Source organism: Tauraco erythrolophus, chromosome 1, assembly GCF_009769465.1.
Source record: "Tauraco erythrolophus isolate bTauEry1 chromosome 1, bTauEry1.pri, whole genome shotgun sequence".
Lineage (NCBI taxonomy): Eukaryota > Metazoa > Chordata > Aves > Musophagiformes > Musophagidae > Tauraco > Tauraco erythrolophus.
In genome coordinates, this window is record NC_141465.1 from 1,404,956 (window position 1) to 1,428,321 (window position 23,366).

At 51.6% G+C, this 23,366-nt stretch overlaps 1 protein-coding gene and 1 non-coding gene across 2 annotated transcripts; both read right to left on the bottom strand.

Annotated features, from left to right (window-relative positions):
- Nucleotides 1-102: 102 nt before the first annotated feature.
- On the bottom strand, nucleotides 103-22,047 carry CHD4 (chromodomain helicase DNA binding protein 4). The gene is made up of 40 exons (XM_086616677.1): nucleotides 22,016-22,047; nucleotides 20,909-21,070; nucleotides 18,824-18,951; nucleotides 18,446-18,637; nucleotides 17,698-17,816; nucleotides 17,023-17,264; nucleotides 16,809-16,936; nucleotides 16,546-16,681; nucleotides 15,272-15,453; nucleotides 14,911-15,150; nucleotides 13,744-13,947; nucleotides 13,450-13,655; nucleotides 13,083-13,214; nucleotides 12,682-12,778; nucleotides 12,212-12,403; nucleotides 11,923-12,123; nucleotides 10,811-10,948; nucleotides 8,625-8,746; nucleotides 8,337-8,510; nucleotides 7,868-8,009; nucleotides 7,294-7,425; nucleotides 7,064-7,181; nucleotides 6,719-6,843; nucleotides 6,189-6,426; nucleotides 5,844-6,016; nucleotides 5,505-5,685; nucleotides 5,318-5,404; nucleotides 5,061-5,146; nucleotides 4,842-4,975; nucleotides 4,195-4,339; nucleotides 3,843-4,008; nucleotides 3,350-3,459; nucleotides 2,987-3,122; nucleotides 2,657-2,734; nucleotides 2,425-2,562; nucleotides 2,224-2,332; nucleotides 1,765-1,897; nucleotides 888-1,083; nucleotides 597-772; nucleotides 103-167 (listed from the first exon to the last, which is right to left on the bottom strand). Exons 2-40 carry the CDS (start codon nucleotides 21,003-21,005, stop codon nucleotides 150-152), a joined length of 5,751 nt encoding a protein of 1,916 aa, XP_086472803.1. The 5' UTR covers nucleotides 21,006-21,070; nucleotides 22,016-22,047; the 3' UTR covers nucleotides 103-149.
- On the bottom strand, nucleotides 3,676-3,815 carry LOC147529340 (small Cajal body-specific RNA 11). The gene has a single exon (XR_015222698.1).
- Nucleotides 22,048-23,366: the final 1,319 nt, after the last annotated feature.

Here is a 23,366-nt window from a genome sequence, read left to right on the forward strand (position 1 = left end):
CTCCTCCTCCCAGAGACCTGCACGGCAGCTTCCATAGAGGGAAACAGCACCCAGTCAGGAATGTCAGGCAGAGGGGTAGAGTGTGAAGGGGGTGGGGTGGGGGGGTCACTTCAGCTTGGCCGAGAGGTCAACAGCACTGGGCCAGGGACTCACTGCTGCTGGGCCACCTGCAGGGAGAGAGAAGATGATGTGAGTCAGTGGTGGTCAACAGACACTTGGGTTGTCTAATGGCAGACATCCCAGGAGAAAACAGTAAGGAGTAGTCCAGGAATCAGCTGCCATGAACAGGGATGGGAGAGGTAAAGGGCTCCGCTAGGCTTCAGTGGCTCTCTATTCTCCAAAAAGCTCAGAAGTGATGAATTTTCCATGGTTTGATGCTCGCAGGCTCTCACAGCCTGGATAGGGTAGAGTCAGCTAGGATGGGATGGGGTGGGATAGAATGGGATAGACCCTGTGAGGCTCTTTAGGAGAACATTGTACACTCAAACACTCATCTTGTTCGTACAAGACTGATACTGTCTGTCCAAAACACGTGTGACCAGGGCAGTTCCCCCTGGAGCCCCTGCTCCCCCCAGGGAAAGGGAGAGGGTCCGTACTTGCTGGGGAGGCGGCGGCGGAGGCGGCTCGCTGCTGCGGTTGGCCAGCCGGCTGAGGATGTTGCGCTCCGACATCTGGAGGCGCACGGCCACAGGTGGGATCCGGGCGATGGTGGCAGGCAAACGGGTCACGTCTGCCTTCATGTCACTCAGCAGCTCCTCCAGCTGCTTCAGAACTGGAAGAGGAAGGGACATCTGTTCAGAGGGCAAAGGGACACCCCACAGGGAAGAGACCGGAGGGGACGGCGGTGCTGAACACCTGGCCCACCTTCGCGTAACGCACTGCGTTACCTTTGTGCAGCACAGCGTTGGCTGGCTTATTCCCAGCCATGGACTCCTTGGAGAGGTGCTGATGGCTCTCAGCCAGGCACTCCACCTCTGCGAAACGCGTGTTCAGAGCCATAGACGGGTGGGATGGGTCTTCTGACATGTTCAGGTAGGCAGCTCGCCGCAGCTGCTCCTCGATCACCAGGGCCTGCTCCAGGAGCTGCAAGACAGGGCAGCAATGAAGAAAAGTCTTCCAGCAGTTGCCTGGAAAGCAGCCTGTTTGCACCCCAGGTCCCTCCTGACCCAGTTCTCCACTATCTCATGAGGTGGGATTCTGCAGCAAAGCCTCCTTTCACTTGGGTTTACCTTGAGTAAAGCCTGAACATCACCAATGGGCTCCGTTAAGCTAGGCCAGGCACACAAGAAAACTAGGCTACATCCAGCTTAAGAGAAGACTAGAAGTTTAATAAATCCTCCAGAATTCTTATTCCTCCTCAGATTCTTTTTAAAAAGACCAAGTTGTTTGCTATTTTACTTTTTCTGTATGAAACACAGGGGGTATAGCTTTCTTTTTGAACCGGAGTGAGAAGTATCCCATGCTACTTATAGGAAGAGGCTAAAAATCTGTTGTTAAGCATGTCAGGGATGTTTGGAGAAATCAAGCTGAATCCTGTTAGTGCAGAACTGATCAGCCCAAGCTCCCCAGTACCACTTTTAGAGTCAATGGCTCCTAGCATGGAGCTCCTCTGTGATCCCGAGGCACACTGCTGCTTTTTTACCCCCCAAAAACAAAAAGCACTGCAGAAGCCTTCACTTTCTTAGTGGAAACTCAAAACCAGCAGCCTCTCCTTCTGAGGTCCAGCTGGCTGAAAGGCACTTATCACCAAAGAGAAATCCTTACCTTAAACCTCCTTGCCAAGAACTTATTCTTTATTTCCAGGAAGTTACCCCTGTTCATCTCACCCTTGAAGGGCTCATTGAGGATGGCGTAACGCGGATCATTCTGAATATCCTGCCAACGGGCATAGCCATGACTGAGATGGGATGAGCTCAGGCAAACAAAGGCAGCGAGAACAAGGGAATACACAGCCCAGGCAGACACAGTTCCCAAGAGGGGGGCGGAAAGGGGGTGCAGAGAGGGCAGGAACAGGAGCCAAGGAAAAGGAATGAGAACTATGTCCTGCTGAGTCTTAACTATGCTGGCAGGAAACTCCTCCTCCCACCATCACTTTCATTCTTGTGACAGACTTTGATAAAGCACACGCTCGCTTATCACACTCCGCTCAGACCCAGGACGGTCACCTTCACCGTGAGGGGTTACGTGCAAGGGGAGAGAACCGGTCTGGCCAGTTAAGGATACTTGATAATCCCCGCCAGAAGCCAGTAGTCGTGACGCCGATGCCAGATCTCGTAGGTCTTCTTTGTGACAGTGGCAGCCCGCTCTTCGTTCTGCCACAGGGAGTGCAGTTCTGGAAGGGCAAGAGACACCAAAAGAGTGTGAAGTTTTCACCAAAACGAGCAGAGGCGTGCAAACGAGTTCAAGCACACAGACTTCTCATACCAGTGAAGCCACCGTCTGCTATGTTGAACATGAAGCGTTGTTTCACTGCCTTCTTGTGCCTTTCGTCTACTGACTCTTTCAGCATCTCTCCATTCTGCAGCATCACCACATCTCTCTTATCATCATCCTTTTTCTCATCTGTGCACACAGCAGGTACCACAGCAAGTTGGACTCACAAGGAATCCTTGCAGGAGAGGGGTTAAAGGAAGAGAATGGAATTATCATGACCCACCTTTCTCATCCAGAGTGATTATAGGAGGTTCAGGGGGATTCTCAATAGGCGCTCTGTCTTCTACTTTCTCCACATCAGCTGCAGGAGAGAAGGGGAACAGGAGATGTAGCTGACAAGTTCAAGGTTTTGCTCTTCAGCCTGTGAAACCTAGTACAGAGTTCCCTAACTCCTTGCTCAAAGTCCTGGAACAGTCCTGCTGACTGTCTACAGTCACACCTCTTTCTTTAGGATGAAGTGCTGAAGCAGAGATGCAGCTTTAGGAAACCACTATTTGAGGAGGAAGGGGGGTTCACTGCTGTTCAAGGTATTAAACCACCTCCCTGGAGATACCTTTGCTTTCCACTTCCATTGGCTCATCTGGTCTTTCTTTCACCTCTGGTTCCTCTACTTTTTTCTCATCCGCTTCTGTGGGGTTCACTGGGGATTTTGCTTCCTGTGGCGGTGTCTCCACAGGCTGGGCACACTGCTGAGGACAGAAACCAGTGAGCAGCGAGACAAAGCAGGGCATGGAAAACAGAAAACAGTCACAGCAGTTTGGAAAACAAAGATGCACAAAACTGTCAGGCCAGTTCTGAGGACTTGAGAACTACCTTCCAAGAACTCGCCCGTCTCAGCAGCTGAACGACACAGCAGAGGGGGCAGGAGCAGAGATATTTGCAATGGCACAAGGCAAACGAGCAACCCACCACTCACCTCCATAGGGACCTCTGTTTCAGTAGCAGGGGCACTGAGCTCCTTCTCCGGTTCAGATGGCTCTCCTTGCTCCTTAGCACTGGCTCCTTCTTCTACTTTTACTCCTTCTTCTGTGTATTCCCCACCCCAGAGCAGCACAGCAGACAAAAGAAGAGAAGCCATCAGTAAGGTCTTCCCCTCACTGTTATCAAGCACACATCTCCTTTGCTCCTAGAGATCAGACCCATCAAAATGGGACCAGTATCACTCAAGATGATCCCCCCGCCCTTTTCTGCCCACTACAAATGCTGGGCTTCTCGCTGATGTCAGCTCATCCAAGGAAAACGAGTGTCCTCTCTTGCCTTTAAGGGCTTGCACATGTCTTTGGCAGCCCTCCTAACGTGAGAGGCGAGTTGATCTGCGTCCACCCCCAGACCCCACCACCACAGCTCTGGCGAGGGGAACAGCCAGGATGAGGTCAGGACGCAGGACTGTACAAGAGGGGAGCTCTCACCAGGTGGAGGGACAGGGGCAGGCGTGTTTGGCTGCGTATCCCCTGGTGTCGAAGGAGTTGGAGTTTTGGGAGAGGGCGAGCTTGGCTGTGAAAGTTTCTTGTTCTCCTCTATCTCTGCCAGTTCTGGCATACTCCAGCGGCCGTTCACATGCTCAAATTCCTGCACCTGCATAAGGGAGGGAAAGACAAAATCAGAGGAGTTGCACAAAGCTCGTCTTCAAACCAGAAGAGACAGACCACTCGGCACCCAACAAAGACAGGTGTGAAAGAAGAGGTCCCTCGCTAGCTTAGGACCCCAGTGTCTACCAGTTGTACAGAGAGGGAAGGCTACAACACCCCGCTAGGCACCTACCTTTTTGCGTATAAGTGACATGACCCCAATGCGGGTAAGGACGTGCTGTCGAGAAAGACCTTCCCGTGGGACCCCGTCTGCGAAAGTCTCCGCACCATCAGCTCCAGGTTCACACAAATGGCGCATGAACAGCGAGACGTAGGCCCTGGAGCCGTTAGGGGACAAGCAATTAGACTACAAACCCAGTTAGCTGCAGACCTGCATTATCAGATCGCTTCAACACATAAGGGAGATCACCCCGAGACCCCTAACCCATAGTGACGTAAGTTCTGGGGTTCCAGGCTCCAGGAATTTCCTGACAGAATTACTATGTACATCAAGGACACACAACCGACTCGGAGTCTTGAGCCAGGAGCAACCATAAGCCCAAAAAGGACTCAGGGAGAATATTCATCACATGCTTGCATGGCCATGCTTCTCCTCTAAAAGCATTTGGCTTTTGGTGACTGACACGTCAAGCCCAAGGGAGAGGACTAGGACCAAGCCCCTAGACTCTCCCACCCTATACTTCATTCTTCCACACAGAATCGACTGACACATTAAGGAAACGTAGTCTCTAAGGAATGGCCAGAGAAGTCCCCATTCCCACTCTTCCCCAAGGGGACTAGATGCTGCCAGTCTTCCACCCCTGCCTAACGCAGACTCACTTGAACTCTTTCTCTGACTTGCCACGGAGGTCCCGAACAAGCCACTGAGTGGTGAAGGCATCCTGAGGTGGCATTCCATAGCGCATGATAGCGTTGAGGAAGGCTTTCCGCTGGCGGGCATTGAAACCCAAGACCTGGAACGGAGGAAGAGACAGACAGATATGGCAAGAGCCACGCAGAAGCAGCTAGGACGCCAACACCTACCCGGATACTACTGACCTCAATGTTCCCTCCCACACGGGCAAGTAAGGGAGGCAGAGGCTTATCCTTATCATTTCTCAGGCCTTTGCGGCTAGGCCGACGAGCTGCTGAAGAGAGAAAGGCAGCTAAGGAGGAGAGACAACGCACAGCATATTGTCGTGTCAATATTTCCCTGGCAGAACAGCACAACGCGTCTACATCGCCCAAAATCGAGTCCCAGCTGTCCCCACGCGCAGAGAAAGCGACCTGGGAACCCTGGCTTCACCAGAACTTACCTTCAGACCTCTCATCAAAGTCCTCATCTCCTTCTTCAGAAGCAACCGAATAGTCTGACTGATTATCTGACTGGTCATCCTGCCAGTCTGAAAGAAAAACAGCACGTGAGCCTGAGACGCTACTCCGTTACTTCCCAGCAACATATACTTACACCCATTTCTCCCTCAGGCTCCCGTGGATTTGTACCTCTGTCCTCCTGCGAGCCGTCGTTGTAGTTGACCTGCTTGCGAATACGTTTGCCCTTGCCCAGATTCCTGGCCAGATCCTCCTGTTGCTGTTCATAATGGTGTCGCAGCAGTTTCTCCCAGTAATCAGGATCCACTGACTCCTCCTGCTTGATGATCTCCCGTTCAACCTCCTCTTCTTCCTGCCAGAGAGGTTAAATTTAGAGCCCTTTGCTCCGAGTCCTACCCTGTCTGAGGAGATACACACGCCTGCTTGCCCTCAAAAGCATCAGAGCTCCATTTGCTTAATTGATCCTCTGTCATCCAGAAGATAACTAGCTGACGTCCACCTCATACTCACCCCCATCTCCTCTTCACGAACCACATACTGGGCCACCTTGAAGGAGCTGAGATACTCATTCATGCCCTGAAGTTCTGTATCTTCCGTTTCATCCTGGTTCCGATCCAACAGACGCTCAATTGCTTTGTCATCATAGTGGATGACACTGCTGTCCTCACCTTCTTTGTTGTCCCCTGTTGAGGGAAGAGCACAGGCACAGTTGCTGCGTGGATCTCCGGGGACTAGGAAAGGGAACAGCACCCTAGACCTCTCTGTAGAGCTCTCACCAGCACTGTGCCTACAGTCGCTCACTAAACAAGGAGCCAGACCTTCCCAGCTCCTCCAGTTCTACTCCCAGGCACTCACCCCCCTCAGTAGCCTCATCCTTGAAGAGCTCTTCAGTGCCAAATTTGAGAATGTCATCAAGTTCCTGTTTGGACATGGAGCCTGTCTTGGAGCCCAACCCTGGTCTCACTACCAGATGAGTTAGCATCATTTTCTTCTTGGCCACCTGAGTGATACGCTCCTCCACTGAGGCCCTTGTCACAAAGCGGTATATCATCACTTTCTTGTTCTGTCCAATTCTGTGGGCACGACTGAAGGCCTAGAAAAGAGATGTGCTCAGAACAGTCTAGAGCTACACAAGTCGTAGTCTGATACACCCCGCCTACCTCCACAAGTTTCCCAGTTGCCTTCGTGTTTGCTCTTAACCTTAGAGAAGGCTAGGCCCTGGAAGAACCCTCCACTATTTCACTTCCCATATCTACCCATCCTCACTGCTCTAATTTTGCATATTTCTAGAGGGGAAGTCTCACATTCCTCCACTCCTCCTGATCATTTCGTTCCCCCTCTTCCCTCAGGATTACTCCACGGTGAGTAGTCTCATTCAGACTTACCTGGATGTCATTGTGGGGGTTCCAGTCTGAATCATAGATAATCACAGTATCTGCTGTGGCCAAGTTAATACCAAGACCCCCAGCTCGAGTTGAAAGCAGAAAGCAGAACTGCTGAGCACCAGGAGCTTAGATGGAAGGAGAGAACAAAAGTAACAATCAAGGGAGAGTGCATTACTCAAACAAGGATTTGTATTTAACCCACATCACCTCAGGGGCAAATCACTACTAATTTAAGATTTCGGGGGAGCGACGGAAGACTTGGGCCACAACCACCCCATGTTGACCACTAAGCACGTACAAGACAAGAGTTTTCATTTCGCAAAGGAAGAGCAGGAGATTCCGTACCATTGAAGCGATCAATAGCCTCCTGACGCATGTTCCCCGTGATTCCCCCATCAATCCGCTCGTATTTGTACCCTTCGTGTTCCAAAAAGTCTTCTAGGAGGTCCAACATTTTAGTCATCTGCATATCAGAGAAACACCAACACAAAAGAGTGAGGGACACGGAGACAGCAGATCGACAGGCTCCTTTCTCAGAAAAATAATTCCCAGCCTTAAGGTTTTTCCCCATATACCTGAGAGAATATGAGCACCCTGTGACCTCCTTCCTTGAGGTTCTTTAACATCTTCTGGAGCAGCAACAGCTTTCCAGAGGCTCGAATAAGAGCACTACCATCATACATGCCATTTGGCATTTTTGGAGCTTCCTGAGAAGAAAAAAGATAAAAGAAGGGGAGTCAAGGGTGGGGAAAGGGATGTAGCTTGGTCTTAGTCCCTAGCTGTGTCCATCAGATGCTGACTCACGTCTGGTCATTTAGCTGGGCACAACCATAAACATGTAGCACTACTTATATGAAACATCCTGTGCCCCTCTTCTCTTGCAATTCGACTCCTAGATGCTCTCCTCTTTCTTTCTGACTTAGTCCTTACTCTTACTGTCTTCACCATCTTGCATGAGTCACAAGATAGCTCCTACCTGTCACACAAAGACACAGGCAAAGCAAAGGCCTTCCAGCACGCTGGGTCTCCACAAAGACAAGATGAAAAAACCACAGAAGCAGAGAGAGAGGAAGGGGAACCCTGCCACACTTTGCTACGGAAAGGATGCCAGGAAGGAATTTGCCTCTACAGAAAAGTGACTGGACGTACCATAGCAGCCACAGGGAAGAGGTAGGGGTGGTTACAGCACTTCTTCAGATCCATAACAACGTTGAGCAAGGAGACTTGGTTACCACCACCTCGTGCATTCAGTGCCTCAAAGTTTCTTGTCAAAATGTATTTATAATATTTCCTGAAAAAGCCAAAAAAACCAAAACACAAACAACCACAACTCAGAGGCTCCTCATGAGAACAACTTAACGTACTCTCTTGCTAAACTCTGCCCAGTTCCTGGCAATACCTGCCAGCTACCTAGGCTCTGCGTTCACCGTCTCTTTATCCCTTACATCAGAGCTCAGGGTTAGTCCTCTCTGCTATAGTGGCGGCAGGAAATCTTCCTCCTGTCCACTGTGTGGAAAGCCCTACAGTGAGGATGAGGCTGTTTCAGCATCCTCTTTGAAACAGCAGAACAGAGCAACAGTAGCTCAACAGCAGGTACTCCCTTCACCCTCACACTCACTTCTGCATGGGGCTCAACTCCACTCTGACGATGAGTTCAGTCTTAGAGGGCATATTCTTGAAGACATCAGCTTTGAGACGCCTCAGCATGTGTGGACCCAGCATGTCGTGCAGCTTCTTGATCTGGTCTTCCTTGGCAATATCTGCAAATTCTTCTAGGAAGCCCTCCAAGTTACTGCAGAGAAACAGACACTCAGCAAAAGCCACAAAAGAAAAAGAGGAAAAAAAAAAATTAAGAAAGGGATAGGAGTGACAAGACAGGCAGGATGACTTGTACTGCCAGACATACTGGAATCTCTCTGGTGTCAGGAAGTTCAGTAGGTGGAACAGTTCTTCCAGGTTGTTCTGCAGGGGAGTTCCTGTAAGCAGCAGCTTATGCTGGAGGGAGTAACCATTCAGCACACGGAAGAACTGGGAAGTAGAGAGCAGGGAAGAAATGAGAACAAAATAAAACACAAACATGTCAAAGGCTTATTTTAAGTCATAGGCCTACAAAAAAAAACAATTTCTCCTAGAAAAAAAAAAGTTGACACCAAGCTAGAGTTCAATTTAGATCACATCAGCTGTTTGGACAAGATCTCCAAGTAGTTCATGTTCCAGGCAGGGTCACTGGACTGATCTCATGTGGATTATTGTTCTGCATATCTAAAACGTGACCACAAGTCCTACAAGCCCTCAGGTGCTGACAGGTTTCCGTTGTTTTTTTTAAGTTACAAGCTCTCTCAGACCACCCCTCATTTCCAGGCGGCTAGACGATGTACTTTTTCTTGCTAAATTCGCGTTCCACATCCTTACAACTACTCTGCCTTGAGAATTCTAGAAATAGCTACGCCATTCTTCCTGTTCGTATCAATCCTGGCCATGTTCCAGAGCTCTGAGCAAGCAGAGGAGAGACACAGCTAAGGGTTTGCCAATGTGTCTTCAAGGTAATTCGTGCTGGTTTTCACAACAATGAAGTAATTCCAGACAGAGGGAGTGAGTAGTTAAGATACTGAACCGAAAAGCACAAGTGTACCATGTTCACCAGCACATATTTACAATAAAGTAGTAATTTATCTACAAGCTTGGCCATTTCTTTGCTTATTTTACACTTAGCATGATACAAGATCAAATTTAATGAAAGTAGCTTGCACTAGCTGGCAAACAAATATAAAAAAAAGTCAAAGGAGAAATCCACCACCACTTATGTTTTGGTTACCACGCCAGAAGGATCCTTCTAGTGGCTCCATGGGGATTTATCTTTCTACATAATCATAGTCAAAAAAACGTTCTCATTTTGGACTCAAATATGGAAGTTATTTATTATATCAGCAAAACTTCGGTAGATAACCAGTCTGTCAAGAAACGAGTGACTTGTCTTGCAGCCAAATACCTGAAGCTGTCCTTACAGGACAGGAAACTGCTCTAGAAAAAGGTAGATTTAAGGGTCTTGGTGGATAACCAATTGCAGCTATTAGTCATAGTGTGATCTCAAGCCTTTACAGCCTCTTTCAATTAATAAATATTAACATCATTCATTACTACCTTCAGTAATCTCAACGCTAAGCATTGAACAGCATTCAGCCTTAGTGCCTACAACAAAAAAAGATCTGGAAAGTGGACCGTAAGCACAGCTGTGACGTCTCAAAGATGCCTCACACCAAGATCCAAAAAGATAAAGCCATTTAAGCAAACAAAAAAAGAAATAATCAAGAGGCAATTTTGTCTTCCACAGTCTCCAAGAGCCTATAAAACCAGATTTCCCGTAACAATTGTTTTCAGCGTGCTGAGCACCAGAACCCAGCTGAAGACAGACAAATCAATACCAGAATTAAGGCACAAGGGTTTAGGGAGGGGCTGGATTAAGGAAGTACAGTTAAGTCTATTGAATTCAAACAAGCTTAGCTAAGGTGCAGCCTCACAGAAAAGCAGCTATAGGGCTTTCAGCATCTACCCAGGCATTTCTGAACACCTCTGCCCACCTGTCTCACTTCCACAACATCTGATTTGTTCTGCTATATAGCTAGGTGAATGCAGAGAGCAAGCCTACTCTGGAAGCAGGTAATGGTGCTCATGCAGTTTGTTTTATGCCCAGTATGGCAGACCTTTCCAGAGAAGAGGTGGTGCAAATACATGATCTGCTTTCAGAGAAGCTAGTCTGTATTCGAGAGCAATGATGACATCCAGGTTGTTCTATTTTCCAGCGTACACCAACTGCCCCATCACCCAGAGAGGAAGCTGGTTTAATCAGCGATACGTACAGAAGTGAAGTTGTTACCAATGATAATCAATCTCCAAATAAAGGCTGTTTTATTTGGGGTTTGTTGTTGTGGGTTTTTTTTTTTTCTAATAATGCATCAAATTTACTACTGAACAAATGACTAAGAGTTGGTAGACAAACTTAGTGCTATCTAATCTTCTGAGCATTCTCTACTCATTCCCTCCTGCAACACATGCCTATAAACCTTATCAACTTCTTATAAGGCTTCTCTGTACCTTAGACTGATTGTTCTTCAGCCTGTGAGCTTCATCCACGATGAGACAGGCCCAGTCAATCGAGCCTAAAATGGCCATGTCAATTGTGATCAGTTCATAGGAGGTGAGAAGCACGTGGAACTTCACAGCAGCTTCCTTCTGCAAAGGAAAAGGATGGACATGGTAACGGGACAGGGGAATGCCCCACGACAAGGCAGATGGGTTTCCTTCTCCATCAAGTTATTCTGATGAGCCCTGGGCAAACAGCACATCAAAAAAAAAACCCAACCAGTTTTCACATCCACAGTTTCCTGTCACAAGATTCAAAACGCTCCTCAAACCATTCCAGCCTTTTAAACCCCCACTACTTTCTTAACACATAAGTCTCTCCGACACCCCCCCAGTACCTCCTACTTCTGGACAGTTGCCAGATATTGTAACCGAGAAGTTTAACAAATAAGCAGCAAATAGAGGCGTATTAGGGAAGTAAGATTTGGTGAAGAGTGGCTCATGAAAGAGTTAAGACTTAAAGAGAGATAAGTAGTCTATCATGGAACTTTAAATTACTGTTAGTACTTAACACAGTTCAATTTCAAGGGAAGCAAAGGGGTCCTGTCTATTTCTGCCTCTGGAAAAGCTTTAATTCCCATCTTGCTTTCACTAGGATCACTAAGTTCTACGAAAACCAGCCACCTAGATCAGGCTCTTCAGGCCTGCCTGGGCACAGAATGCAGTTTCTCAGATGTGTAGGTATGGCCTCACTGTCAGCCAGTTCCTCAGAGAGATTAAAAAGTTCCTACTTTTGTATGTTTGTCTTTTCATACGACAGCAATTCTGACATCAACTTACATCTGTAGAAATGATGCACGACTTCAGAGATTAAGCAGAAGAGAGGCAGGGACTTGCCTATGGTCAGCATTACTTTCGTCAACTCCTTTTCCAGCACTGAAATAGTTCAGCCTGGTGTTTGAACAGTCTAGAGCAGGAGTCTAAACACCCACTAGGCATCAGTTTGCCATTACTTCCCTTTGGAAACTACAAGTCTGCTCAGTTCCAGGGACATCAGTGTGTTTGGATCTCAGCTGCTGAAAGCTCCGTTCGGCTCAGGCTTGCGTTACCGCAGCGTTCCCTACCTTCATTCTGGATGCTTTTTTGCCTCCACGTATGGCGTTGTCCTCAAAAGTGAACTCGTTCTCACGGATGATGGCCCGGCTGTCTTTGTCCCCGACGTAAGTCACCACGTACATGTCTGGGGCCCACATCTCAAATTCTCGTTCCCAGTTGATGATGGTGGACAGCGGGGCGCTCACCAAGAAGGGACCCTTTGAATGGCCCTATGTAAGAGAGCCCGTAAGAGCGTTAGATGAATGGGACCCTTAAAACAGGCAGGATTTCCCTGGGTAGGGATCTCCCAGCTCTCACCTCTTTGTACAGAGAATATAGGAACACAGCTGTCTGCACCGTCTTGCCCAGACCCATTTCATCTGCCAGGATGGTATCTGTGCCCTGGGCCCAAGAGAAGCGCAGCCAGTTCAGTCCTTCCAGTTGGTAGGGATGCAAGGTTCCCCCTGTGACATCCAGGTACTCTGGTTGCCGGTCATATTTTACTGTTGGCTACAGTGGAAAGAAGGAAGAGTTGAGATCCTTTACCTTAGCTAGGCAGCTACCAAGACTCCTTTCCCAGTCACCCATATATTCCCCAGCACAGATGAGACTTCACAGGTGACAACCAGACTAGGCACCAGACAAAAATTCCCAAATGGTCAAAAGATACGCATCAAAAAGCTTTTTTTTTTTTCCCCCCTCCAAAAATAAAACCAAACTCAAAAAACTTCACCAAGAGCCAGCCAGTCTCTCACCCAACAGCTCCTCAGCAGTAAACAGTCACTTACATCTACTGTGGGAGTCTCAGGGGGCCTTTCCAGTTTCCGCATCTTCACTTTCTTTAACTTCTTACCAGGCCTGCCCTCTTCACCTCTCATCAGCTCCCTGTGCAGAGACAGTTCCAAGAAGGTGCAAGTTTAATGGCTTTTGTAACAGATCAAGGGAAAACTATTGCAAAGGGTAAGAGGGTGATCACCCAACTCAAACAGGCTCAAGGGTACAAGGCTGGAACCTTCATGAACTGGTGGAGAGGTACAAGGTCCCTGCCCAAAGGAATAAGGAGCCAGCAACAAGAAGATGCTTCTTGGCTCTCTCCGTGTATTAATCCAGCCAGTGCTGGGGCTGACATACTCCAGTATTTTCTCTCGAGGGAAGGGAAGGGCACACAACCTCTAGATACTTGTCTTACCTGTGATTCCAGTAGGCTTGCTTGTAGAGGTCATAATCTTGGATATCCACGTCTTCACTTTCCCAGGATGCCTGGTCATAGGGTAGGTCTCTCCATTTAATCAAATAGTGGACATTCCCCTTCTTATCCACACTGCAGAAGAAACCAGCAAGTCTTAAGCACAGTGAAATGACAGTATTCACCCAATCCACTCAAATGGGAGGGAGGGGAAGGATCCTTAATGAAGCAGCAGAAGCAGAACAACAATGTTTGTCATACCAAAAGTCCCACTGTTTCCCCCAGTCATGTTGCAGTTTAGCTCACTGACTCTACCTTAGCCCTAGCCTTTCCTCCTTTTGTTGGAAATCCTCTTTGCTACTTCCCCTACCTATGATTAAGGATCCTGTGGATCATCATCCACTCGGGCTTGATCCCGTATCGATAGAAGCGCTCCTCCATCTCGGCGTATTTCGGGTCCTTGTTCTTTCTCTTTCGACTCTTCTCCTCTTCCCCTCCAAAATCCCCGGAGGGGGGCTCATCCATATCATTTTTGCGTTGATAGTTTCGAAACATGACCTGGCAGTGCAGCTCCAGCTGGAGTCACGACAGGAACAGTTAATAAGTGTTTCTTCCTCAAAAACATCTCCCCCCAACTATCCACCCTTACGAGTCCTCCACTCACCTGCAACTCCGACACCCACGAGCAGTGCCAGTAGGACATACCCTGCCATTTGACAAAGAACTGCCTTTCGGGACGGCCCTCCAGAGGCTTAGGGGGAGGAGCATTAGGGTCTGCATCGGGTGGACGTGGGGGTGGGGGGCCAACCGGTGGCTGACCCCATTTCCAGATCAAGATCTTCTGCACCTTTCCTTTCAAAGCTGGGCACTGAAGAGTTAAACAGAGCTTGTTACATCAGAGTGTCTGCGTACTCTAACACACAAGTGCTGAGGAGTAGAAACTTAGAGTCACATTTCTCTTCCCTAGCTACAGCTTTACTACACAGATGGAATTTGCTTTTTGGGCTTGGAGGCTTTCATCCCCTTATCTCCAGCATTTCTCTGAGCTTTCTCCAGTTTGTCTTTCTTTCTAGGACTGATAAACCCCAAACTGAACCCAGTATCTCCATTTAATTGTCTCCCTAAGGCCATATCAATTCAGAAATTCTACATGAACCACAGAAATTATCAAGATGGACAAGCCCACTAGTCTATCCGGCCAAAACTCCAATGAAAGTTCGTACAGAAAAATATTTTGCTGTAGAACTCTTGGCCCAGCACAGGGACACATCCTGAAGCATTTTTTTTGTTCACCATCTTAAAAGTCCTTATCACCTAATGAAAGTACCCAACACCATTTATAATCATTTCAAGAACTTCCTGGAAAAGCGTGATGTTTCTGCCAACCATCTACTAAGACAGAGCCTGCAGTGCAAAAACACACCTGTTTGGCTCAGCATCAGTTTTAAATGTTTGGGTTTTGGTTGTTTTTTTTTTTTTTTAAAGCACTGAATTTGCTTGCACTCATTCTCCTGCTCTACATACATAAAGGATCCAAGAAAACTGAGCCTTGGCATCCTGGATCCAAAGCTGCCCCAACCACTCTGCACATGGGCAAACTTCAGGAGACTCAGTGGCTGTATCCCCGTCCTTCCTGTTGTCTGGAGAAAGCAGTCCATGGACAAGGCACAATCCAGCCACGAAAAGCCAGGCTGCGATGTTCTCCCACAAAAGTGTGTGAGAGGAGAGAGTGTCTTCACAGGACTAAGTGTTTCTGGGAAAATACGATGATCCAAAGGGATCAGATTGATCATCGCTTGTTGCAATTAGAACGGTACCAGCAGAAACTCACGGTGCAGCGAGGACACAGCCACTCTCCATTGGGAATCTCTGGCAACGGGGGATTCAGACAGTGGATGTGGTAGGAGGAAGGACAGGCATCACAGCACAGCAGCTCTCCTCCATCCTTGCAGACTCTACAGAACTCCATATGGTGGTCATCCTCTTCCTCGGCATCCCCCACAACGTCCTCCAGGATTTCTTCACCTTCAGAGTTATCCTCCTTTGCTTCCCACTGAATGCCCTCTTTTTCCTACAGGGGAGGGAAAAGTCACACATTTGTGATTATTTTATTACTGCAGAAGAGCAGCCCCAAGTCACTTGATGTCCCACTCCACGATCTCCTGAACAGTTTGGGGGAATCCAGAACTCACACAGTGTGGGCAGCTCCATTTGCCCTCGGGGGCTTTCTCCATGTCTGGGTCCAGGCAAACCATGTGGTAGGCACGAGGGCAGGTATCACATAGTATAATTTCTCCTCCCTGCTGGCACACCTCACAGTAGTCCTGGTGATCAGTCTCATAGCCATCCACAGCCACGGTGGAGTCCTCCTCACCTGCAGAAGGTAGTGAGGAGTTACAGCAGTATAAGCCAAAGGTACAGGCTTCCTACAGCAAGGGAGGGCCCTCTCGCAACAGGCTAAATCATGGAAGGGGCCTCAAAGATCATCCAGTTCCAACCCCCCTGCCATGGGCAGGGACACCCTCCACTACACCAGGTTGCCCAAAGCCTCATCCAGCCTGGCCTGGAACATTTGCAGGGATGGGGAAGCCACAGCTTCTCTGAGCAACCTGTTCCGGTGCCTCAGCACCCTCAGAGGGAAGAATTTCTTCCTTATCCCTAATCTAAATCTCCCCTCCTTCAGTTTAAAGCCATTGCCCCGTGTCCTGTCACTACACACCCTTGTCCAAAGCCCCTCTCCAGCTTTCTTGTAGCCCCTTTAGGTACTGGAAGGCTGCTATAAGATCACCTCGGAGCCTTCTCCAGGCTGAACAGCCCCAACTCTCCCAGCCTGTCTCCATAGCACAGGTGCTCCAGCCCTTGGATCATCTCCGTGGCCTCCTCTGGACCCGCTCCAGCAGCTCCATGTCCTTCTGATGTTGGGGACCCCAGAGCTGAACGCAGCACTGCAGGGGGGTCTCAGGAGAGCAGAGCAGAGGGGCAGAATCCCCTCCCTCGCCCTGCTGCCCACACTGCTCTGGGATGCAGCCCAGGACACGGTTGGCTTTCTGGGCTGCCAGCGCACGGTGCCGGCTCATGTTGAGCTTCTCATCAACCAGCACTCCCAAGTCCTTTACGTAGTAATACGCAGATCCAGAATCCAAATCTCTTGCCCTGTCTATGTAGGTAAACAGGGCAGGGAGCAAGAGCTGGAACAGCAGTAAAACAAGCCCCTTTGTGCCTCTACTCATCCCTTAAATTTGAGGTGTAGCTGATGCCAGGAAAAACTCAGCACTACATCTGTCCCCTACCAAAGGCAGAAAAAACTCCTGAGCACCTTTTCCTTATGAAAAATAGTAGCAGGTTCTTCCTTCACGAAGAATTCTCCTCCCTCAAGTATGCTGTTAAACGTCCCGATTCCGCACAGACACTCCTCTAATCGTTCTGTACACCCAGCCTGTCTCCAACTGACAGCAAGCACCAGTACCTTTCTTCTTCTTTTTCCCAGCTTTGAGTTTTTTTCGACTGCGGCTACTACGGCTCGTAGATCCATCTGAAACAGAGTAGCTGTTGATGCTGGCATCATCGAAGTCTGACTCCACATCCAGATCATCATCTTCACTCTGAAGGAGGTAAGGAAAAAAAAAAAGCTATGCTACTCAGGCGTGCGTGCCGGGGGCAGCAGTCAGACACGGATCCCAGCACGTCATCACCTCCTCCTCAGAAGGTCAAGGAGGGAGCGTCACTTACGGATGATCTTTTACGCTTGGAGCCAAATCCTCCCAGTTTGATTTTCAAAGGTGCCACCTTCTTTGTTTTAGGTTTCTTGATGTCGGGAATACGAGGGCTGCCCTTCGGCTTCCGCCGGGCGTTGGGTCCTGCCAACGGAGGAACCTGTGAGTCAGAAGGACTACTGCCTTGACACCCCTCACCCTCTGCCATCCCACCAGGTTCTTCATCTCACCTTTGCCCTCCTTTGTCTTGGCTTTCCTGAGTGGCACATCTACGGGGGGCTGCGGCAGGACAGCATCCACGTTCGTCACCATGCTCTCCACTACTGCAACAGCTGCGGCTGCAGCAGCTGCCACGGATGCACCTGAACTTCCCTTGAAGGGGTTGTTTGTGCTAAACTCCCTCCATTTGGCTCCCAGTACCATCATCATCTTCGAGACTGCTATCTTAGGGTTCTTGGCTGCAATAAGTGGCCTGCGTACAGTTAAGGAAGGAAGAGTTACCGAACCACCCTGAGATCCAGATTGTTATTCCTCCCCGCTGCCACCCCTATCACCACCTCCATCTCAGACTACATTCCTTTCTAATCTCTGATCTGAACAGCCAGTGAATCTCTCCACTCCCATCCTTCACGCTGTGGTGGATGCAAATGCTCAGGGGCTTGGAAAGTGAAAAGGAATTTAGCATACTAGGGAAGAAAGGGGGCTGGGAGCGAGGACTTGCATCACCTCGATCACCGAAACCAAAAAGGTGCGGATCAATTATTTTCCTGTCGCTTCAGTTTTTGCTCTAAGTAGGACACTAGTGTCTCTAATGAGCCTTGAGGTTCCAAAAACCAGGAACCTAGTCCTTGTCCCATCTCTTTTTTTTGCTCCAGAGTCCTTCCAAGCGCAGGCTTGCAGTTCACCTGACAAACTGGCTGAAAGCTTTGTAGTTGGTGAGCGTGCGGTAATCCTCCTCTGTGAAGATATGATCGATATCCTCCATGCCCCAGTCTTCCAGGAGCTGAGCAGATGACTTCGGCTCCTGTGCAAAGAGAATCGCAGCAACTCTGAGAAAAAAGCTCTAGTTCTGATGTAGGAAAGAGCAGAACTTTCACACATTTACAGATGACCCAACAGGTCAGGACCGGAGGATATTTTCCCCTCTCCTGTCCAATTGTGACTGCCATGGGACACTGCCTCAACAGAACACCAGTGGAGGTGGGAAAAGTCTTTGGATTCTATATAGAATCATAGAATAGTTAGGGTTGGAAAGGACCTTAAAGATCATCTAGTTCCAACCCCCCTGCCATGGGCAGGGACACCCTCCACTACACCAGGTTGCCCAAAGCCTCATCCAGCCTGGCCTTGAACACTTCCAGGGATGGGGCAGCCACAGCTTCTCCAGGCAACCTGTGCCAGTGCCTCACCACACTCAATGTAAAGAATTTCTTTCTTATATCTAACCTAAATCTGCCCTCTATATATATACGTTCTAAATGTTTAAGGCAGAAGAGGTGAAGGAATGCAATGTGGAAAAACAGTCAAGTTGAGGAAGAAGAGACTAAACAGCCCCAACTCCATGTGCCATCACAAAAGGAGAGCACAACGACCCCCAAAATCAGATACATGGGAATGAGGAGCAAGCAGTCAGCCAGCAGGGTAGCTTCTCACCTTTGAGTCATCATCTTCTTCCTCTTCTTCCTCCTCCTCCTTGCGCTTGGCTTTGTTTTTCTTTTCCTTCTTGGGCCCTAATTTCTTCTTTTTCTTCTTCCCAGGAGTGTAGTCACTGCCCTCACTGTCAGAGCGCAGAACCTCCTCTTCTTCCTCCACAAACTCATTCCCCTCACCGGAGCTGTCCCCCAGCTGGAGAGGGAGAGAGAGAGAAGATCAGGCAGCTGTGAGAAGACACCCTGGATAAGCACTAAATGCCACACTCTCCCCAAGCTCTAGAGGGTTCATGCCAAGGATTGCTGGCACAGGCCAGCAGTAAGCACCCTCACCCCACAGATCCATATTTTATAGCGTGACCTTAGGCATCCTTTTCCCTACCTCCTTCTTCTGACGCTTGCTGAGCTTGGGCACTTTGGGTTCCTTTAGTTTCTTGGGCTTCTTTTTCTTCTTGATTTTGGGTGTGTCAGCCTCTGACAGAAGCTCTTCTTCTGGCTCTTCTTCAGGCTCTGGAGGGGAAGAGGTAAGACATCTCATTCATCAACCCCCACACGTGTCCTACCAGCAGAGCTCCTTTCTCACAGGGATCGCTCCACTTGCAGAGACACAAGTGTTTCCAAGCCCTTACTTTGTTACTGTTCACAACAGATACCAGGTAATCGCATCACAAGCTACCACTGCACACTTTTCCCCCTTCCCCAACACCACCTACTCCCACAACACTCCTTCTCCAAACAGAGATGCGCTCAGATCCCGAGGACCAGAAGCTTGCCATAACCCAAGGAGAAGAGGAAAGAGCATAGATGAGCATCCACATCTAAAGGAGACAACACAGGGAATACATCTGAGAACCCGACCGGGATGCTCTTTCAGTCCACGGGTCTCCAGGAAGGAAACCCACAAGCATCTAATCTCTTTAGCAGTTCAGAGCATCCTACAGCCGCATGCAAAACACAGGCCACTAAGCCACGACCTCCTCTTCCTCCATAGGAAAGTTGCTACTTGGCAACCCTATTCCCATCTGGATTTGACGCAACCTTCCCCAACCAACCCCTTCCCTCCCAGCACCAACGGCGAGCAGCCCCACCGCCCAGCCAGGGGCAGGCACGCCAGCCCCCCCACCACCACGCGGTGCCACCCGTGCACCCCCTTCCCTGGCCGGCCAGCCCTTCCCTTTGCGGCAGGCCGTGGAGCAGCCCGGCCAGCCGCCCGTCCCCGCCGCCCCGCCCACAGCCACAGTCACTCCTTCTCCCTCCAAGGGAAAATGGCCTCCTGACCACAGGAGCTGGGCAGGATGGAGGAAGGCACAGGTCAGAGGCGCTACCGCAGCCAGGGGTGAAACGGCAGAGGTGGAGCTCCTGGAAGCTGGAGCCCTGCGCCTGGTCCTTGCCGTATTCCCAACCCATGGATTTCTCTTCATTCCCACAGTCCTGCAACGCCTGGTCCTTCAGGGATCCCACCTCTGACTTACGGCCTCTAATGTCCCATCCTTTCCAACGGATTACACCCAAAGCTCTGCAGTTTGCAGGGATTTTAACAGTTTTTCCTCACCACTGTTTTCCTTACAAGGCTTACTGACAGTCCACTTCTGCCTGAGATTTTCGGAGGTGGTACAAAACCCTGGGGTCAAAGCTTAATAAAAACACCAAACAAGACCCCCAAAAGCCCACACCACCACTCTCCAGTTGCAACGCTTTCTCATAGGACACCACAACACTACAGCATGAGTTAGCAGGGAAACTCAAACTTGTCTTACAACCCAACGCATCAGGATCTACATCACTCCTTTTCACAAGGAAGCAAAGAATCCAGACGTAGGTCCACAGACCAAGTCACCACCAGCAGCAGCAACAAAAAAACCCAAGCCAGAAGAACAGCCAGGTGTCTAACTCAAGTCTCACGCTGATGATGAGGATGCAAACACAAAGGAGAAGGCAAGGTACAAAGACTACAAGACAGCAAAGGTGAGCACGCAGCAAGAACCACCAGAAACCTCAATAATTGGGTGTGGTGATGAAGGAAAGTGGGTCACACAACAGCCCGGGGCAGTTTGCCCTGGACGTCAGCCGGTCTGAGTTCCCAGATGAAAGCAAGCCAGGCATCCTTCCCTTTCGCATCCTACCCACCTCCCCTCTCCCCATTCCCGAAACTCGGACCTCGCAGGCATTCGGGGACCCCATCGGAAGCGGGTGCTGCCTCCACCCCTCGCACCTCCTCAAAGCACCGGCCCCGACAACCTGCGACGGCTTGGAACGGAGTCGGCTCCACCTGACACGAAGCCGCGAGCCTCGCAATTTGGAGTAACCCTCGGATACCAAAAATCAAACACGGATGCGTGACTCGTAGCGAAAAAAAAAAAAAACAACAACAAAAAGACAATTTCTCAGCACATCATGTATTTCGCATATTCAGTGGAAGACCGGCGTTACCCCCGTGCCACGCGCGCGCCCTGCGGGCTCCGTGTACCTGGATGCTGAGGGATGGCATTGTTCAACAGGATCTCCATCTCGTCGTCATCGCTGCCCCCTGAGCACGGCGACGGAGATCCAATGCCTGACGCCATGTCCTCCAAACCGGGGGAGGCCTGGGCTTACACAGGGCGCCGTCTTCTTGCCAGTCAAGCCAGTACTTCATTGAAAAGAAAAAAAAAAGAGAAAGTTAGAGCAGACCTGAACTCCCGTTTTCCCAAGCAATAGTGCTACCAAGAGGATCCCTGAGAAAGCTTAGGCAGCAACTTCACCGGGTTCGGAGCCTACAGAAAACGGCAACACGGGCAGCAAGTATCAGCTTAGACACCTCATCGGGGATGAAGTAGGCTTTGGAGGCACCGGATTTTAAACCGAGCCAGCAACTCATCCCTCGCCAGGCAGCCAAAACACCTTCCTATGGGAAAACTCTCCCGTCCTCCGCAGCCGGCTGCCCCCGGCGATGCCTCCCTCGGGCGGGGAGAAGGCGGCACGGCAGGGCTGGCAGCCGGGCTTCCCACCCGAGACCCCGGGGCCGCTGTCAGCGGGGCACGGAGCCGGTAGGGCGGGTAGCGGCCGCTGCCCCCCGACTCGCCGGCCGCGGGCTGACACGGAGAGGCAGGTCAGCGCCTTCCTCCTCCTCCTCCGCCGGCCCCACACAAAAGGCAGGGCGGGCTCGGCGGCGCCGGCAGCCCCGCTGCCCGCCGCACCCGCGCCCCCGCCCGGAGCGGGGCTGCGCGGCGCAGGGCGGGGGCGGCGGGAGGGGGCAGTGCCTCGGCGGGGCACGGTCGCCCGGTCGGGGCCGCGGGGCGGGGCCGGGGAAGTCCGGCTCGCATGCGGCCGGGGGCCGCCTCTCCTGCCCGGGGACGAGCGGGCGGGCGCCGGCCGGGGCTGCGGGGACCGACGGGGCGGCCGCTGCCCGGCGCGGTGCCGGGGGGGGGGGGAAGGGAGGGAAACGTCCTGCGGTCGCCCGGGCAGGGGGACAGCGCGGCCCCGCGGGAAGCTGCGGCCGGGGGGTGGAGGGGGGCTGACGGGGCGCCCGCCTGCAGGGACGCCCCGAGAGGCGGCGGAAAACCGTGCCCGTGCCCGTCCCCTCCCGGCTCCTCACCCGGCTCCAGACCCCGGCTCCCGTCTCGCCACCGCCGCCGCTGCTGCTGCTGCTGCTGAAGGGAAAATGGCTCCCGCCCCGGCACCGCCTCTTAAAGGGGAAAAAACCCGGCCAGGCCCCGCCCCTCTCCCGCCTCCATCCCATAATATGCCATGGGACCCCGGCAACAGGCCCCGCCTCCGTCCCCTCAGCAACCACCCCCACCCGAGACATCCCATAATACTCGCCCTCCCCTCAGAACTTCCCACTCACTGCCCGGCCCGGCATCCCATAATAATAACCCCTCCCGCCGGGAACATCCCATAATACGCGCCCCCCCCACCTCCCCCCCCCCGCGGAGAAACATCCCATAATACGCCCCACACTCGCACCCCTTCTCTCCGGCATCCCATAATACTCCCCCCCCGCACAGGACCCCGCGCCGGGGCAGGGCGCCCCCCGCGGCGCGGCCCCTCGCCCGCACGCGCGCCGCCCGGCCTGCCATCCCATAATAAGCACGTCCCTCCTGCCCGGGGAGGGGGAGAAAGGGGCCACACTGTAGTAACCCCCCCAGAACATCCCATAATAGTCACACCCCGGGCGCACATCCCATAATAGTCACCTCCACCCCCCACCCCCCCCCCCCCGCGCGCGCGCGCCCAGGCAGGCATCCCATAATAGTCGCCGGGAGCCACGGTCCAGCCAGCCATCCCATAATACTCGCGGCCGCCCTCCCCGCAGCCCGCGGGGCTCCGCTCTGCCGCCGCCGCCTCCGCCTCCCCCCCGCCCTCCCCGGCGCCCGCCCCACCTGCCCGCGGCCCCACCTGCCGCCCGGCCCCGGTCCCGGTCCCGGTCCCGGTCCCGGGGCCCCTGGCACCCTGTCGCGGGCACCACCCTCCCCCGGGGCCGGAGGCACCGGGCCGCCGCCACCGATGGTCCCGGGTCTTGGGGCTGAGCGCCCCGCTCACTCCCCATCCCGCGCCCCGTGGCACCTTCTCCCCTCCCAGCCATGCCCCGTTCGTCGCTCCGTGAAACCCGGCGGCACTGGCATCGCCGGCGTGCCGAGCCCGCGGTGACACGGACGGGCCTGCAGCGACTGCGGGTACCTCCAAAAGTATCCGTACCCCAGGGATAACTCCGTTCCTCCCGCTCGCCCCGTACCTGCAGCCTCCGCCAGGAAACTCATCGCTTCGTCCGGACGTGAAGAGTCCACGGACACGGACCCCAATTATCCGCGTGCAACCGTGTCATTAATTCCCCGTTAAACAGAACCGCATCCCATAATGCCAAATGTCCCCTCTTCAGCATCCCCATAACGCTATTAATTCCAACAAAGAGGTGCAGTCCCGTCCGTCTCTCCTGGGTGCCGCGC

Coding starts and splice junctions, on each gene's coding strand:
- CHD4 (XM_086616677.1), bottom strand. CDS start 21,005: ATGGCGTCAGGCATTGGATCTCCGTCGCCGTGCTCAGGGGGCAGCGAT. Junction 15,454..16,545: donor TGGGAAAAAGAAGAAGAAAG/GTACTGGTGCTT, acceptor TACCTTCTGCAG/GTGAGGAGGACTCCACCGTG. Junction 15,151..15,271: donor AATGGAGCTGCCCACACTGT/GTGAGTTCTGGA, acceptor CCTCCCCTGTAG/GAAAAAGAGGGCATTCAGTG.